We start from the raw sequence: 18,611 nt of genomic DNA, 5'->3' as shown, positions 1-18,611 counted from the left end.
CATCTGAGTAAAATGTCACTGATGTGAGAAAGTAGCATTTTCAACAGCGCCTGCTTTGAAGTCATTTCTGTGCGATATTGTCTCTGTTTCTTGTGCAAGAAGACCAGGCTGTTTGATCAGTGTCTCCTATTTTCTCCCAGGGTAATCTCGTTGCTTAGATTTGAAGGTCAAGAAATCAATTATTTTAGCTTATTAAAAAAAACACACACATATATACTCCTATAAGTCTTTATAAAATACCAGGGATAAATTGACAGAAATCATAGCTAGATTGAAGTCGAAGGCATTTTGCCTCTTCGGGAGCAGGTGTAAATGTTAGCACATAAAGTAAATGTGTGTTTTATTTTAAAAGAAGATATAGCGGAATTAGAAAAAGTAAAGAGAAGGGCAATGAAAATGATAAAAGGGATGGGATGTCTTCCCTATGTGGAAAGGCTAAAGCGGCTAAGGCTCTTCAGCTTGGAGAAGAGATGGCTGAGGGGATATATTATAGAGGTTTATAAAATACTGAGTGGAGTGGAATCGCTTGTTTATTCTTTCCAAAATACTAGGACTAGGGGGCATGCAAGTAGTAGTACGTTTAAAACAAGCTATATTAAACTCTGGAATTCGTTGCCAAAGAATGTGGTAAAAGCAGTTAGCTTAGCCGGGTTTAAAAAAGATTTGGATAATTTCCTAAAAGAAAAGTCCATAAACCATTAAGATTGACTTGGGAAAATCTACTGCTTATTTCTAGGATAAGCAGCATAAAATCTGTTTTACTCTTTTGGAATCTTGCCAGGTACTTATGACTGGATTGGCCACTTTTGGAAACAGGATACTGTCAGGGCTTTCAGGGATAAACCTGGATTCGTGAGCCCTTGGACCACTGCTGAGGAGCAGCAGCGGCAGGCAAAACCCCCCAACCAGCCCTGGGCTAGCACACTGGCAAAGCAGGGACTGCAGACGCAGATAAGCAAGCCAGAACACACGGACTGGAACTAGGCTTCACCTACACTTGACTGCCGTTCCCCAGGGGTTTAGCCCCTGGGTGCAGGCAGCCGGCAGGACTTAGAAGAAAGCTGGTACTGGAGCAAGCAGGCTGGAACACCAATAAATTCACACTAGAAAAAGATTCTTAAACAAGCTTGGCCAAAACAGGGTTCAGGATAGGAATCAGGATTCAGGTTTTCCAAACAGGCTTCGCTGGAAGGAAACTGAAAGCAAGCAGGGCAGACACAAGCAGGAGGGGAACTGAAGCTGAAAACAACCAGCTACCAACAGAGGAAGAACGGATACTATATAGGGTAGAGGACTTTAAGACAAGCTTGACTAACCAGGGTAGGACAGAAGCCCAAGGTGAACAGGGAACCAAACAAGACAGACTAGAAAGGACGCAAAGCTAGGCTACACAGACAAGAACTAGGGCAATGACGGAAAGGTGCCAAGCAGCCATTAAGAAAGACAAACATACAAGCAAGCAAGCAAGCAATAAAGCTAGACTGAAAGCAGAACCTAGCAGACAAACAAACAGAGAACACAAAGGCTAAAGTACACACAGGCACCAAGATCTAAACACAGAACAGGACAAGGCTAAACTACACACAGGCACCAAGAAATAAGCATAGAAAAGAACAAGGCAAGAGTGCAACTGCACACGGGTTACCTCGAGACCCTTGTCAATGCAAAGGCCCTGCTGAAAGGGCCAGGTGCCTAATAAAGGCAATCAGCAGCTGAGGCTCAGCTGCAGGAATCTCAAGTCAGCTAAGGGTGAGGCTAGCTGCCAAACTTCCAACCAAGTCTGGAGGACTAGAATATCTGGACCGGACTGGAATGAAAGTATGGAATGTATAGGGAGACAGCAAGACAATCTATGGCAGCCACCGGTTCTGGCCACCAGAGGGCGAAGTGAACACAGCCAAGGAAAACAGTCACCATCGTGACAGATACTGGGCTTGATGGACCTTCAGTCTGTCCCAGTACGGCAACACTTATGCTCTTAACATGTGCTAAATTGTGTTAAACTAGATTAGTAAATGAGGCTTTAAGCTGCATCTATTTAACTCATTTCTACAACAGAATTTTCTGGAATATTTATACAAGTATATTCCTCCTCTTCCAGGTCCTGGTCCTGAAAATAAACATTCTCAAAATTATCTCTGAAGGATTCCGTCCAAAAAGATTGAATCATCACTATTACAAACAGAACTATGGAGACAGTAAGCCTTATCATTTATGATAATGATTTCCTCTTGATAATAATTTCAGTGGTGTAGCAAAAGGGAATGGGGACATCACAGCGTCTGGACACTGGACAGAAGGGGAAAGAGGCTACAAGAGCCAGGGCTGGCCAACCAGGGAGTGACAACAATGCTGGAGAGGAGAGATGCTGGAATGAGTAGGGGGGCAGTGTAGAGTGGAGATGCTGGACTGTGAGCAGGGATAGAGAGGGGAAGAGATGCAGGTTTCAGGAGAATGAGAGAAGGGAGATGCTGGGGGATACACAGGAGATCCTGGATATGAGGGGAGAGAGGAAGCGGGGGTGATGCTGAACCTGGGGAAATTGAAATAAAATGATAGGAAAGAGAGAGAGAGAGAAAATATGGAGAAGCCACACTGCAAAAACAGAGAGAAGGGAGATACAGGATACACAGGGGATAAAGAGTAGAGAAATGCAGACCCTGGAATGGGACAGAGAGAGGAGAGAGATATTAGACATGGGGGGGGGGGGGGCATGGAGAAGAAAGACAATGGACACAGGGAGGGGATAGAGGGGGCTACTGGATATAGAAGAGATAGAGAGATGTTGAGCACTGGGGTATAGAGCAAGATAGGGATATTATTATTATTCATATGATAAACAAATAATATGCTGGAATAGTGGTATAGAGAGACTGGGGCGATGACTGATATGATAGGATAAAGAGAGAAGGGAGATACTAGACACAGGGGGAAGGAGATAGAGAGGAGAGGAATAGGATAGGGCAGAGGAATGGGGAACTGGAGTGAGGATAAGAGGGGTATTAGGTGGAAAGGGAATAAGAAACAGGATGAAATATTGTAGAGGCAGATACAATAAAATGAAGCAGATGAAGGACTGGTTGATGAGATGGAAGTGGCTGGAATAGTAGCCTAATGGTAAGAGCAGCAGATTGGAAACCAGAGGGCCCAGATTCAAATCCTACAGCAGCTCACCAATCCACCTAACTCTCCATTGCCTTGGAATGGCCAGGGGTGGCCTACCACTGAAACCACCATACTTGTACCATACTTTGTAAGCCGCACTGAACCTGCTATTGAGCGGGAAAGAGCGGGGTATAAATGCCACAAATAAATACTTGTGTGGCAGCATCATAAGCAGTTCCTGGCTTGTGGTTCAGCAGCAGGCACAAGAGAAAGAGATAATGAGGGGTGAATCTGGGTAGACAGAGAGGTAGAAGAAAATGGAAGAAAGATGAAATGAAAAGAACATCACAGAGGATGCAGAAAACAAAGAGAAAGTAGAAGTGCAAATGAACATGAAACCCTGGAAAAGATTAGGAGAAAACAAACAAAGGAAAATAATAAATCAGAGAGTATGGACCAACAAAATAAAAAATAAAATGTATTTATTGGAATATGTGGTGGCCTTGCAAGACTTCCGCAAAGTCTGATGAGGCCTCTGCTTGAAGTCTTAGCAGACATTTTCAAGAAGCGGCGGTAGCGGGGAGGTCAGTGGCTGCGGACAGGAAAGAGTGGAGTTTTTTCCTGCCCTGAAGAGGCCACTAGACCACCAGGGTGTGCTACGGTAGGCTGGGGTGGGGGATGGGGGGGGGCTCGCCCGCTAGCCAACCTTCCAGCCCAGAAACCCGGGCAGACAGGCTGACTGGGAAAAAACTGTCTGGATCCCAGACAGTCGCCTGAAAAGGAGGACATGTTCAGGGAAATCCGGACCTATGGTAACCCTAGCTTAAGGTGCATTTATGAAAGCCTTTTCATCCTGCAGTTTTCAGAATTACTTGTTACGCTGTCATATTTGTTTAATTATTTTTATTCTGGGCTTATTTATACATTCAGTTAACTTTTTTTTAATTGTTTGCTTTTAAGTTTTTACTGTGCATGTTTTACTGTAACCCACCTAAAATGATAGGCTAGTGTGGGATAGAAATTGTTTAAATAAAATGATGCACTGCAGCAATTTATGGAGCACTAACAGCTGATCTAAGCCATAAACTACAAGGGCAAGAATGGCACAGTGGGCCTACAGAGTAAATTAGAGAAGTGCTGTACTGCCAGGTGCACTGACCTGATGTCATCTTGGAAATAGGTAGCTGTGGGTGCAAAGGGGGATAAATACCAACATCAGACCCCGGGTGCCAGAGAACACTGCTCTGCCCCTGAATAATGCAGTGGTAACAGATGATATTCTGGAGTCTAGGGGCAGTGTTGCCAGGTGGAAAATTTTTTTCCCACCCAATCCAGCACAAAAACCGCCCAAAACCCGCCCAAACTCAAACCCCGCCCCTGACACCCCCACCCCCGCGTCATCGCCCCCGCCCCCGCCGTCATCAACCCCGCCCCCGCCGTCACCGGCCCTGCCTCCCCCGTCACCGGCCCCACCTCCCCCGTCACCGGCCCCGCCTCCCCCGTCATCGGCCCCGCCTCCTGCGTCATTGGCCCCGCCTCCTACGTCACTAACCCCGCCCAAGTCACTAACCCCGTCCCCCGCGGCCGAAAAAGCCGCACAAAAAACCGCCCTGAAGCCCAAAAAACAGCCCAAAAAACCGCAACCCGCCGCGGGCAAAAATTTCCTGCGGCGGGTCGCGGAAAACCGCCCAATTGGGCGGTAAAACCGCCCACCTGGCAACACTGTCTAGGAGTGTTCTTTACTAAGTACCGTCATGGAAAAATACAGTATAAAGCAGTGGTTCCCAAACCTGATCCTGGAGGCACCCTAGCCAGTCAGGTTTTCAGGATGTCCACAATAAATATTCATGAGAGAGATTTGCACGCAAAATCTGTCTCGTGAATATTCATTGTGGATATCCTGAAAAACCTGACTCTCCGGGGTGCCTCCAGGACCAAGTTTGGGAAACACAGGTATAAAGTGTATAAGCTCATATCACAGGCATTTGTTAACAATTTGCAACAGACAAGACTGCTAGTAAAGGTACATGTGAAAATGGAGGTTTGGGACACTGCCTTGTCCTCTTCAGATAATTTCATAGAGACCGTCAACAACTGCTGGAGAAACAGGAAGAACACAGCAGATCTTTAAGTTTGCCAGCACAGTCTGGTTCTATCTCACTATTTCCATGCTGTTTGAGATGTGATGTCTGCGCTACAGTGTGTATTTTAAGTAAAGGGCGTGAAGAAACCAAACTTCAGGAGTGTACTGTAGTTGAACTGCAAAAGGAGGAGTTAAACTTTCATTGACCCCTCCTGGTGTGAGCATGATTTTCTGAGCCAACTGCCAAGATCTCTCAAACCATGTATGTTAACTGAAACAGAGAATGAAGGCGAATCTACTGCAAGCTGCACAAGAGAAACCAGCAATGTGACTCAAGCGTGGCACAGCTAAATATTTACATGCATAGGGGTTTTTGCCCTGTGGCAGATCCAGTCACTGGGTGGCAAAAGCGCAATCTTTAAATAAATAATTCCTCCTAAATACCTTCCTCCCTTCCCCCAGACCCTAACATTTTCACTTTTTCCCATCTCCCCCCCCCCCCTTCGCAAACCTTCCAGTAACATGATTGATCAACTCTGATGTTCACCTGGATTGGATAAATAGTTCTGCAATTCAAGGACATAGGTAGAAGTCCATTATTTTTGGAGGGGGGGGCTGGGGGTGGACTCAAGGTGTAATGCATTTCCTCTCATTTCTTCTCCCCCACCACCTCTGGCAGTGTTAAATCCTACCTTTGCTGGCGGGGATGCCCAAACCCCCACCAGCCGAAGCGGTCTGCTGCCTGAGCAGCAAAGAAGTCAGCAGCTGGCTTCAGCTACAGATGTCGGCACTCCTGTGTATACTCTGTGCATGCTGCTGAACCGAGCATACACAGGAGGGCGTGTATCAGCGGCTGAAGCATGCTGCCAACTTATTTGCTGCTCAGGCAGCATGGGAGTGGGCTCGGGCAGCATACCACTTCGGCTGGAGGGGGCCTGAACCCAAAGTGAAGGGGCCCAGGTTCCCAAGTCCGAAATTATTGCTTCTTCTGTCCCCCACTGGAGTGTTGACTAAGCAATGAACAAAAGTAATGGGCACTGAGTTTAGACTTTGAGCAGAAATCAGAAGAAAGGTACTTACCTTCTTCAATATCTCTGTATTTAGCAGCATGTAAATATCTATAGTATGGATTTCTTCTTTTGCTAGTGAGCTTAAGTAACAGTTTACAAGTAGACAGGGCCCATCTGGTTCACAGCTCTAAGACAGATACAGAAAACAACATTAGCTACATGTGGAACAGGGGTAATATAGTACTTACTGTAAGACTTTGTGGGGTTCCCCTACCCTATGGATATGAATGAGATAAATCTGCAGATATTAGGTTTACAATGTACACAAATTTATCTCATGTATATTCATTGTGGATACCCTGAAAATCTGTCTGGCTGTGAGGTCCCAAGGGCAGGTTTGGGAAGTCCTCCCTTATGAATTTGTAGCCTGAACGCTCAGCCTCTTTTCATCCAAGCATAAGTTAAATATAGGTAAGATGCACTCTCTATCCTAGATACATTTTTCTTTAAGATGATTGAATGAATTATGAATGTAAATGAAAGAGCATAAATGGACAGTAGCCACAGTTGAAGCCCTTGAGGACTGGTGCTACTGCTCACAGGTTTCAAGCTTGGACAAAATTAAGCTTTTTTGTGCTTTGGCATCTCCAAATATATGTCAGATAATATTGTCAACATCTAACCAACCAAATGGTAGGGATGGGCAGCCAGAAAACTTTCGTTTTGCGCCATTTACCTGTGCCATTTCTGAGAATGTTTTATTAATTTTCATTTGATCATTTTGTTGTCATAGGGACAAATTTGTTGAGGGTGTTTTCTTTTGAAAGACGGTGCACAGAGTGTGCATGTACGATACTTAGGGTTACCATATGTCCGGATTTACCCAGACATGTCCTCTTTTTAAGGACATGTCCAGGCAACCGGGGGGGTTTTGCCAATCTGCCCGTTTGTCCGGATTTCTGGACAAACGGGCAGGCTGGTGGGCAGGCTGTCCTATAGGACGGCCCGCCCGCCTAACCGTTTGTCCAGAAATCTGGAGAAACGGGCAGATTGCTAGCCTCCCCTCACTTACTACTGCCCTGGTGGTCTAGTGACCTCTTCCACCTTCGGGGCAGGAAAGAGCCCCCACTTTCCTGCCCGGAGCACTGCCCTGCATACTTCCTTCCTGTTGCTGATCTCGGCGCCGATTCAAAATAACCGTCGAGAGTTGAAGTGACCTTGCAAGACTTCAACTCTCGGCGGCCGTTTTGAATCGGTGCCGAGATCAGCAACAAGAAGGAAGTATGCAGGGCAGTGCTCCGGGCAGGAAAGAGGGGGCTCTTTCCTGCCCCGAAGAGGTCACTAGACCACCAGGGCAGTAGTAAGGTAAGGGGAGGGGTGTGTGACAGAGGGGAGGGGAAAATATGACAGGGGGCAGAGCGAGGGCGTGACAGGGGGGTGGGGTGTGAAAGGGGTGGGGCGGGGTGTGTGGTGGGGGTGGGGCATGTGTCCTCCTTTTTGGGGGGCAAAATATGGTAACTCTAACGATACTTCACACAGTGGTTTGAATGGGGGCAGTATTGGGAAAAGGGTACATGCTATTATCAGCAAACAAGTTTTTTTTCTGCTCATTTTCATATGTTAATGACATGGGATCTGTTGCTGGAAAAAGAAAAATCCCACATGCAAATAAATATATGGCAGGAGATATAACACTTCTAGAATACAGACAATTTTTATAAAGATAATAGTCACTCTGAGTTATCTAAGCCGTAGCATACCTGCACCTAAGGCAAACAAGAACTATTAGCCTACCATCTGGGGCTCTTATTTGATGCCTAAATACATCCTCAAGTAAACCAAGATCCTTGTGTGAGTGCAATAAGTGCAAAACTAAATAATCTCAAAATGTATACATCTACTATTAACAGTTAAGTCTGGTGTCCACAGTAAAACAGGAAGACAAATTTGTTTGCTTTAGGTGCAGCTGAGCCACAGCTTAGATAACAGAGAGTGACCATTATCTTTATAAAAATTGTCTGTATTCTAGAAGTTATGTCTCCTGCTATATATTTACTTTGCGTATCGGATTTTTCTTTTTCTACTGTGTATTCCCTGTTCGTGGGGGGTTTTTTTCTTTTTGATTGGATACATTGTTGACATTTCCCGTGTCATTGCAAATGACAGCCCATCCTTGCAAAATGACCTTAGGTTGAAAACCAGCAGCACATGGTATTGCAAAGCAAGGTCTCTAAGCTTAAAATGCCATTATGTTTAATGAATTACATGGTTTAAAAACAAAACAACAAAAAAGCATAAGTAATATTGACCTCCAAAACATGTTGAAATTTAACATCAGGCCTGGATTGTAACTCCTACCTAGCCTAATATATCTTGCAACATAACAAAGGAGCGCTTAGTGATGCAGTGTGGAATTAAAAAAAAAACAGAGTTACACTGGACAGTTTGGCTCTCCCAACTATCATCTGCACCCTTTAAATTATGGAATATCATTTCATCTGAGATGTGTAGAGAAGCCTGCCAATTAACCTTCAGAAAACAAGCTACATCTTGGCTCTTCTGCCAATTCTTAGGCGTGAGAATTTACACCAACTGAAAAATGGTGTAAATCCTGGTGCATAAATTAGGCACAGATCCCCCAAATTCCATAATATTGCATGTATCTCTAGAGAATGTCCTTGATCCACCCATGCCTCTCCCATGACCACACCCTCTTTTCAGATGTGCGCTACAGGATTTACGCATGCATCTTTACAGAATAGTGCTTAGCAAGATGCATGTGTAAATCCAAATTTGTGCCAATTAACACCAATAAATGGTTGTTAGGGCCCAATTATTAGTGCTAGTTGGCTTGTTAACCAATTAAATTGCACATACAAATTGGGCACATGCCCAAATTTGCACGCCATGTATGGAATCTGTCCCATTATGGAGCGATTTTCCTAAATTGTGTTTAGCAGTTAACATGTGACTTAGCGCATACTGTTACTGCACACGCATGGTACCTGTTACTGTGGGATTATGACAGCATATGTAAATTCCCATATTAACTGAATTCTGTGTTAGGGGGTCTGAACTATCCCTAAAAAATGTAAAGTTCCTTTTAAGCCTCACTTTTTTCAGCTCTCCTTTAATTCATCCTCTGTGTGATGCTGGATCAGCATGTATATTGATGCAACTACTATTTTCTTTTCTATTCTTTATTTGTTGTTGTTGTTTCTTTTCTATTCTTTATTTGTTGTTGTTGTTTGTTATTGTAATTTATGATGTTATGACTTTTAAATTAGCATTGACTAAGTTTTTTCCTATTTTATTGGAGGTTTTTTTTCCTTTTCTCTTATGTATGTATTATATATATTTTTTTTCCTTTGTGAACTGCTTTCACCTATGATTAGACATGGTGGAATATCAAATCTTTTTAATAAACAAAAACATACTTACTAAGCACTGTCACTTGTGCAATTAGCATGGGTATATATATTGCCGCCTTCAAAAGCAGACATTAAGTACATCCGCACTCTCTTGTAAAGCCTAAGCGCTACCCCTAACACCCACCTGGGGCTGACCCTGCGGCTACTTAGAGGGTCTGTCCCAGTACTGCCCAGGACTGCTCGCACCTGTGCACCTGGTCCTACACTGGCATACCCTCCACCCACCAACTGGGTCCCACTTGCCTCTGGGTGAATTTCCCACCCACAAAGTTACTTTCCCAGTAGTTTCTAAGCCCAGGAGTCTCACAGTTTCTAGAAAATACCCACAGACTGGGAACACAAACCAGCAGAATTCTTAATTAGTCCAGGACAACAGAGCTAATAAACTATTAGGTTTATTACCATAAAAGAGGTAGAACAGTGAACAGATGTAAACAGCAAACACTAACCGGTGAAATAATAGGAATCAACATTAAAACTAGCTAAATACTGTCTTACTACCTAAGTGGTACCTGGGGAGTTCAGGAAAAAAATAACTGCTCATAGGATTTGAACAGGGTCTCAGCGCAGAGGTCTTCACTCTCCACACTCCCAGCTGAGACTGGAAAAATGCCAGCACATTCTGGCTAGATCTTAGGCTTCAGGGCAAATCAGGGCCTAGAGCACTAACACTAAGGGGTTTCTGGCTAATGACACTGCAGGAGTTTTCCTCTTTGGGGAGGATAAGCCCAAAGGAAAACAGACCTCTGCTGCAGCTTTAAAGCAGAGGACAGACACTACCTGCTGACCAAATAAGAAAAATGAATTGATGGGGAAGGTGTCATAAAAGTGCAGTAAAAACATTTGTAGTGCAGTAACTGCAGAGGACTTGCTGGCTGCACGACCCAACAGTTACCACACATTCATTTCTGCTGCTATAGGGGTCCTTTCACGAAGCCGTGCTAAAAAGTGGCCGGCGCTGCATCCATTTTTAGTGTGGCAGTAAAATGGGCGCATTTGCTATATCCTCCATTAATTTTCCAATTAGTGTGTGGCCATTACCACCACCTATTTACTTGGCAGTACGAGCTCCTGCGCTACTCTGCAGTAAATGGACAGCGTGCGGCAATGCACCCAGGCTAACTGAATAGCACAGGGCACGCTTACTCTCCCGCCTATGGGCGCATCTCCTGCGCTGAAAAATGAAAAATATTTCTCAGTGTGGGATTAGCGTGTGCTGAGCAGTGCACTACCACAGGATGCGTCAGTGTGTCCTGCAGTAGTGCTTTTTACTGCTACTACAGCTTAGTAAATAGGCCCCAAAGTGCAGTAAGTGCAAAAATGATGCATAATAGTAAAAGGGCCCCTAAATCAACTAGCACGTTATATACATTTTATTAAAACAAATGTGTGAAATGAACTGAGAAAAAAGTCCAACAATGAGGGGGAAAAAGTTCATATCAACTGAAAACAAACCGAAAATGTTTGCTCTGTGCACACCCCTACTATACAAGTTGAAGTTTTTTGAATTCCGGTTATTAGCAACATAAGTACTGCTGGGCAGACTTGTACGGTCTGTGCCCTGAATAAGGCAGGTACAAATCAAGGTAAGGTATACACATATGTTTGTCTTGTTGGCAGACTGGATGGACCGTGCAGGTCTTTTTCTGCCGTCATCTACTATGTTACTCCTAATTAGTGCCACTCGATAACTGCTTAAACACACAACAACAACAACAACAAAAATCATATCATTTTTCAAAACTTTGCAGCTACTAGAACACAACGTAATTCTATCTGGCATATGAACTGAAAAGGAAATTCCATCCTGAGGTCGTAGCCCACATGAGAACGAAACCCATTCTAATGAAAATAATTCATTTGTAGATTCTATTTAGGATTTGAAAACAGCACACATAAACGGGAAATAACACTTTTTAAATAAAATAACATCTATCTTACCAATTTTAAGAAAGAATGAGTCAGGGAAGTTTTTGTTTGAATTTGAGTACAGACCCATTGAGAACTTTAGCTGACACTGTATATGATGCTAGCATGAGGAAATATTAAGTTGCAGTTGTTCTTTAGTAAAAATAACGCATAACTTAATCCAATTTCATAACTAAGTTTCGCTGTAGCTTATATTCCTTGGCTACAGTAAACCTTTGCAGAGCCTACAATGTGGAATCTGCTAGAGGGACTTTTTCCAAAAATGTATGTCAAGCCTGATATAAAAAGTCAGTGGAATTATGTCAGCTTTCATACTGTGCAGAACCAAAGCATAGAAGTTCATGAAAACAGATCCTATTATGGTATTACTAATATCCCCGGCTCAAAGGGCAAACAGGGGTAAAGGAAGAATACAGAAATATTTAAGGGAAAGCATTTTCTGTGCTTCTGCATTATGTATTTGGTATTCATGTAGGATAGCTTTTGTCTAATCATCAAATTTTATAGAAGTTCTTGGGTGCCTCATATTAACTTTCTTCCAGTAATCCAATATAAGTCTCTGTCAATGATGGTTCTTACTGCTTCTAAATAATCTCTGTAAATCCGTAGGTTCAGGTCCACATGCCAGTCATGAAAGGAAATCATGGATAGCTTATAAAATAAAGCCTCAGAAGCTTGATTCTTGGGTCAGATTTTCTGCTCTCTAGTTGGGGGGGGGGGGGGGGAGAGGGATGGAGACAGGGGCTGGAGATACCATTGAGACAGGGTTCACAGCAGGGGCTCTCAGTCTGGTGCATGGACATACCCAGCCAGTCAGGTTTTCAGTGTACCCACAATGAATATGCATGTGGTAACAGTGGTTAGCTATTTGGGTTTAAAAAAAGGTTTGGACAACTTCCTGAAGGAAACATCCACAGTCTGTTATTGAGATGGACATAGGGAAAGCCACTGCTTGCCCCAGGATTGGTAGCATGAAATGTTGCTACTAATTGGGTTTCTGCCAGGTACTTGTGACCTGGATTGGCCACTGTTGGAAACAGGATACTGAGCTTGATGGACTATTGGTCAGTATGGCTATTCTTATATTCTTACGAGATAGATTTGCATACAATGGAGGTAGTGCATGCAAGTTTATCTCAAGTATATTCATTGAGGCCATCTTGAAAACCAGACTGGCTGGGTTGAGAATGAGGGATTTACAGCCTCTGGGGAAAAAAAGGAGTCTTGATAATTGCTCAATAGTAAAGGCTTGAACATTAATTTAGTAGTCTTGAGATTTCAGGGCTCTGGAAGGTGTGCTGTGCATGGCCCCTGGCCAAAGATATTCACTCCAATAACTACAGTTAGTGAGTTGGAAAAAGATTTTAAAAATAGGGTTAAAACTCCTATGTAGTTTATTATAGTTATAGTATTTGAGTTTGCTATACTGCCATTTGCTAATGGGCAGATTACAGCGGTGCACAATTCTAAAAACAAGGAAAAACAGAAAGGAACTACAATATTGAATAGGACAGTAGGTAGGCTAACCAATCATTCAAGCTTGTATACAATGGTGAGGGGGAGAAAAAAGTAAGAGGAGAATATTGCAGGAACCCGATGGGAGAACTAGAATACCTCATGGAGGATTAAATATAGTTATAAATGAAGACTCATGGTACCACCACCGAAATGAAACCAGTAATGAATGGGCTAGAAACCGAAAGGCACGGGAGAAAACTGCTAGATCAAATGCAGGACAATGATTCATATGATCTGGCCGATATTCAAAATGATTTAAGCGGGCAAGAGAATCTCTTGCCCACTAAAATCACCTATGGCCGCCTACCCCCGATATTCAGTGGCACTAAACCAGACAGTAGAGCTGAATATTGCTTCTGATCATCCATGTAAAAAATGGGCAGGTCAGGGGCGGTGTTAGGGAGGACTCCAGGGTTATGTGGGTGCCAGCAATATTCACTGCCGGCACTCACATACTGTAGCTACGTGGGTGAATTTAGGACAGCTCAAAAGCTGTCCTAATTCTGCCAGCTTAGCTATGCAGGTACTGGATGAATATTGGCAAGCAATCACATAACTATTAAAGCCCCCTTGGTTCCCTGATAAAGCCCCCTCCTTTCTTCCCTCCCCCCCAGCCTACCTGATGTCCCTGGTGGTCTGTGGGAATCACTGGGGGCAGAAGCGAAGGCCACTCAGTCCTGTCCCTTGTGTCTTCCTCTAAGAAAACGACTTGTTATGATGGCCATGGCTGAATATCTGCAGGGACCCACATAAGCCCCGGCGGCCATCACTGGCCAAATTTGCCCCTGATATTCAGTGCCAGTGGCGGCAATAGCCTGGCACTGAATATACAGAGCAAATCTAACCTATGGCAGTCAGCCTTTAAAAACATGCTGACCGTCGCTAGCTGAATATTGACCGGAAAATGTTTACGAAAACTTGAGCACAATATATTGGTGGTAATTGAGCTGCTACTAGAACTAAAATTATTAAGGCTGCTCCTTTCATTCTGCTTTCTATTAGTGAGAAGGTATCAATATGTAATGTTCTTAAAAACTCCTCCAAAATGCCTAATCTCACTATTCTGAAGGTATATCAGAGATGCAGGTTTGCTGAAATGCGATGCTGGCATGGAAAGCAGCAGATAGAGGAGAAAGAAGACCAAATTTAGTCATGAAACTGGAAAACTGATATTTCAAACACATGTACTATGGTTTTACAAGAGATTATTATCTCATTGCAGTATATTCACAGTCAGAGTTAGGGGGAATACTGAAAATTCTGAGTTTTGGGATGATTTTTTGTGGTGAAATCCTCTGACTTCCCAGAAAGTCTGAAACACATTACAGATAGGTACTGGAACCTCAGCTCATCAGAGCACAATCTATACCTGCAAATCCTGCTGAGTTTGAGGCTTGCGGAATTATTAAAGAAACTGATTCCCATATGGGCACAAGTGATGAATGACGTTTTACAAGACAGTCCCTGGATTATAAAAACAAGGAGCACCAAATCAGGAATTCATGAACTTGCCACAGATTGCATGAAACCCATGGATTGATCCAATAAATGTGAAGGACAGGGGGCACTTTTCTGACAGGTCATTTTTGGTCTCTGACCAGAAACCTTTTTAAATCTCCTTCCATTTCTCAATTGCAGCTGGAGTGGAAAGTGGAGCCCCCTGCTGTCCTGACCTGGTATCATTTTTTTTAAATTAGAAATCTATAGTTGCCATGTGAGAATTGAAAACAAACCAAAAATGTTTGCCCTGCTATACAGTTTTTTGCATTTTTGGTCAACAACACTCCTCACTGCTTGATCTGCAATGCACACTAGTCCTGGTTCTGTCATGCCTTGTCCCATATCTGCCCCATCTTTGCCTGTACAAAACTGTGAATATTCAAGCTGTGACCTGAATAATTATTACCAAAAGTGTCAGATAGCTTACCAGCACTTTCCTGCCAGACTTTGTAAAGAAAGAAAATATTGAGTGGAAGATATTGTCTTTGTCCTGAGGAACAACACAGGGGTCTGGGTTTTTCTTGAAATAACAGGTTCCCTTCTCCTGATTGACCTGGTGGGGGAGAAGAAACAGAAAACATAAAACCACAATCTCTTTCAAGCTAGCTAGAGTGAGGTGCCTTGAGCATTGTTTGCTCATTACCCCAACAGAACTGTTATTGTATATAAGAACATAATATTTTGCCTATTCCAGGGGCCCTTTTACAAAGGCGCACAGCGCGCTGAAAAATGGCCTCCGGTAGACTTGTGTTTTGGGTGCACACAGAATCATTTTTCAGTGCACCTGTAAAAATGCCCTTTTAAAATTTTTGCCGAAAATGGACGTGTGGCAGAATGAAAATTGCCGAGTGTCCATTTTGGGTCTCAGACCTTACTGCCAATCATTGACCTAGCGGTAAAATCTCATGCGGTAACCGGGCGGTAATGACCTGCACACGCCCAATACGCACATCTGAAAATAAAAATGATTTTTTGGATGCATGCCAAAAAATTGAAATTACCGCAAGAGCCACACGGTAGCCGGGTGGTAACTCCATTTTGGCACGCATAGACGCTTCCGCGGCTTAGTAAAAGGGCTCCCCAGTTTTCTACAAGGTGAGTCTTCAAAAGCAATTAGACAGTAGGCAGCAAATACTGATGCATTATTTTTAAAACAGCCTGGAAACTAAAGCTTAAATTTTACCCCTACAGATTACTATTCAGCTATAGTTAAATGTTTTAATTGTCCTGGGATTCGAGGCAGTCTGGGGAAGGTAGCAAAAGTTACACAGAGAGCAATGATATTCAGCCACTATTTAGGCAACTCTATGAAGAGGCACCTACATTTGGGTGTCCCAATGATGCATGGTGAGAGCCTATTCTATAAATACATGGCAGCACCATATTCCATTATAGAATACTAGAGCAATCTGTCATTGGAATGCCTTACATTTAGGTGCCTGTGGTGACACCAGCCATAGACCTGGTGTATCTGGTATAGCTAAATGCAGCAAAGGTGTGTGCATTGTTGAGTACCTAGTTAAAGAATTGCAATTCACCTATAGAACTTTTCTGTACAAGCTGAATCACATAGAAAGAGTTTCTCACACTGATGCTGTGTCCTGCGTAAGCCCCACTCAACAAGCCCAACTCACCGTTCGTGACATCTGCAGCATTTACCCATATAGGGCCAGATTCTATATAAGGTGTAATATATATAATCCACGTGGTAAACATTTCCACTTCAGCATATTCTATGTGCCACCTAGATTTAGATGCAGTATATAGAATACACTTAGTTGATATCCCAGCGTGTAAAATTACATGTCTCCATTTACACCAGCAAAAATGTGGCTTAAATCCCTGTGTGTAGATTTACACACACTGGGCCATATTCTATATTCTATAACAATGTGCGTAAATTTTGGAACGCCCGTGAAACACCCATTTCTTCACCTATAAGCAAGCCCCTTTTGCACTGTACGAATTAGAATTCAAGAACAGTTTATTACAGAATATGTTTAGCGAGTTCTGTGCATAAATTCTAATTATTTACCCATTAGTGCATATTATTGCTTGTTAAGTGCTGTAATCAATGCTGATTAGCTTGTTAAGCCAATTAAGTTATACACGTTGTTATAGAATATGCCTAGATTTTGGCACGGATCTCTAGACGCACTATATAGAATCTGGTGGATAGTTTGTCCTACTGCAGCATCCTGCACCTTGGTGGAGCGTGCATAAGAAACAAAAAGTTGGGTGAACTGTCTGTAGGGCCTAGTCTGCTCCAAGTAAAAGGCCAATCCTCGATAGCAGTCCAAGGTGTGCAGTGTGCTTTTGCGAGGATGGGCAAGAATATTGGAAGAACAATCGACTGGTTCAAATGACGACACAACCGTAGGCAAAAACTTAGGGTGCATGCGGAGAACTACTCCGTTATAATGAAATTTCGTTATAAGGGAAGGAAGAGGGACATTTCCAAAGAAAGAAAAGCAAAATGTCAGAGCAAATAAACCCCAAAGGGAAGGCACAAAGATCAAACAAATACGTTCATGAACCAGTTGCTGTGAGGAGTGCAGGACAATCTCGTCTCCTCACTGTGGATGAAAAGAGACTGATAGTCCTGCGCTCCCGCACAGGATGGGAAAGCACTCACGTATGCATGGTGGGGATGATGCGCATGCTCTTAAATCTCTAGTAGCTTGTTTAAGCTCTGCACCGAGTGATGTGGATGACACCACCTACATGTGAGAATATGGCCTGCTTGTCCTCAGAGAATCAGTAATACTGTGCCCCCAACCCACCCATGCCCCTCCCATAGCCACATCTACTTTTGAGTTGCACGCTATAAGATTTGCACGTGGGATCTTTATAGAATAGAGCTTAGCAAGATGTGTGTGCAAATCCAAACTGTAGCCAATTGATGCCAATAATTCTTAGCATCCAATTATTGGCACTCATTGGCTCATTAGCCAATTGGCACTCATTGGCTCATCAGCCAATTTAGTTGCGCATGCGCAAGGAAATTTGCACACCATTTATGGAATCCAGGAGAAATCGTCTACTTCAACACACTACCCAAACCAGTAACTATTTCAGAAATGTGTAAGTGGAAGTATTCTGCACATATAGATGGAAATAGACTCTTTTATACTTCCATCACTGGCTTGAGTCTGGCTCATGATGGTAGCAGGAAAAAAATTCTGCCAACTCATAAATCATTTAGCAATCTAAAGAAAAAAAAAATTATTTGGTAGTCCAACAGAAAATGCAAATTCCATTCCAGTTTAAACTGCTGAAGCCCTGAGATTCCCTTCCTTCCCTCCAGTTCTTACTGTATCTCTGAGCAAAGTACCTGCACCTAAACCAGATATTGTCAAAAAAAGGTCTAATCTTGATTTCCACCCCCCCCCCCCCTCAGAACAGCTCCTAATCCCCAAAATTCAAGAAGTAGATTTTCATCCAGTTACCAGACACTGAAGCGGCAAATCTATAAGAGGGTCACTGCCTGTTTGGCAATCCAATCTATACAGGGATTGACTATTCTATAATGGCATCTGGGCACCCGGATTCCCAAAATACTAGAATAATCTGGCATCAAAATCTGCACAAGTGGGCAATTCTACAACAGAACGCTTATATATAGATGCCTAGATGGTGCCTATATTGCTTTATAGAATATTAGCGTAACGGGTGACAAACATTCTTATAATTTAGAGCTGGCATAAGTGCTCACCCCTAAATGTTGGATATACATGCGTTAAGTGTGATTGCTGCCCATGCTCTACCTATCTATATACCAATCTGTTAAACACATACTATGTAAGATATATGTGCATTCATATATGCCATTATTCTAATCATTTATGTATATATTTGATGTCTACATGTTAACACCCACTTTACAGAATTACCTCCTAAAAGTGGGTGTTAACATTTAGGCATCAAATATATGCATAACAGAATAATAGCACATGTGTGTATATGTATGCACATATGTGTGCAAATGCCAAAATTCCACCTAAGCACACAGAGTTTACATTTAGGAGTTCTGGA

At 43.0% G+C, this 18,611-nt stretch overlaps 1 protein-coding gene across 1 annotated transcript in view; it reads right to left on the bottom strand.

The window, feature by feature from the left end:
• ITGA9 (integrin subunit alpha 9) overlaps positions 1 to 18,611 on the bottom strand; it is a 686,274-nt gene that overhangs the window by 59,942 nt on the left and 607,721 nt on the right. The window contains exons 24-25 of the mRNA XM_030205631.1: positions 15,004 to 15,129; positions 6,269 to 6,385 (exon numbers count right to left, since the gene is read on the bottom strand). Coding sequence (XP_030061491.1) covers positions 6,269 to 6,385; positions 15,004 to 15,129 — 243 coding nt within the window. The remainder of the gene's footprint in view (positions 1 to 6,268; positions 6,386 to 15,003; positions 15,130 to 18,611) is intronic.

This window comes from Microcaecilia unicolor, chromosome 1 (assembly GCF_901765095.1).
Source record: "Microcaecilia unicolor chromosome 1, aMicUni1.1, whole genome shotgun sequence".
Classification (NCBI taxonomy): Eukaryota; Metazoa; Chordata; class Amphibia; order Gymnophiona; family Siphonopidae; genus Microcaecilia; species Microcaecilia unicolor.
The sequence above is the reverse complement of the archived record's forward strand: the minus strand, read 5'-3'. Positions and strand labels throughout refer to the sequence as shown.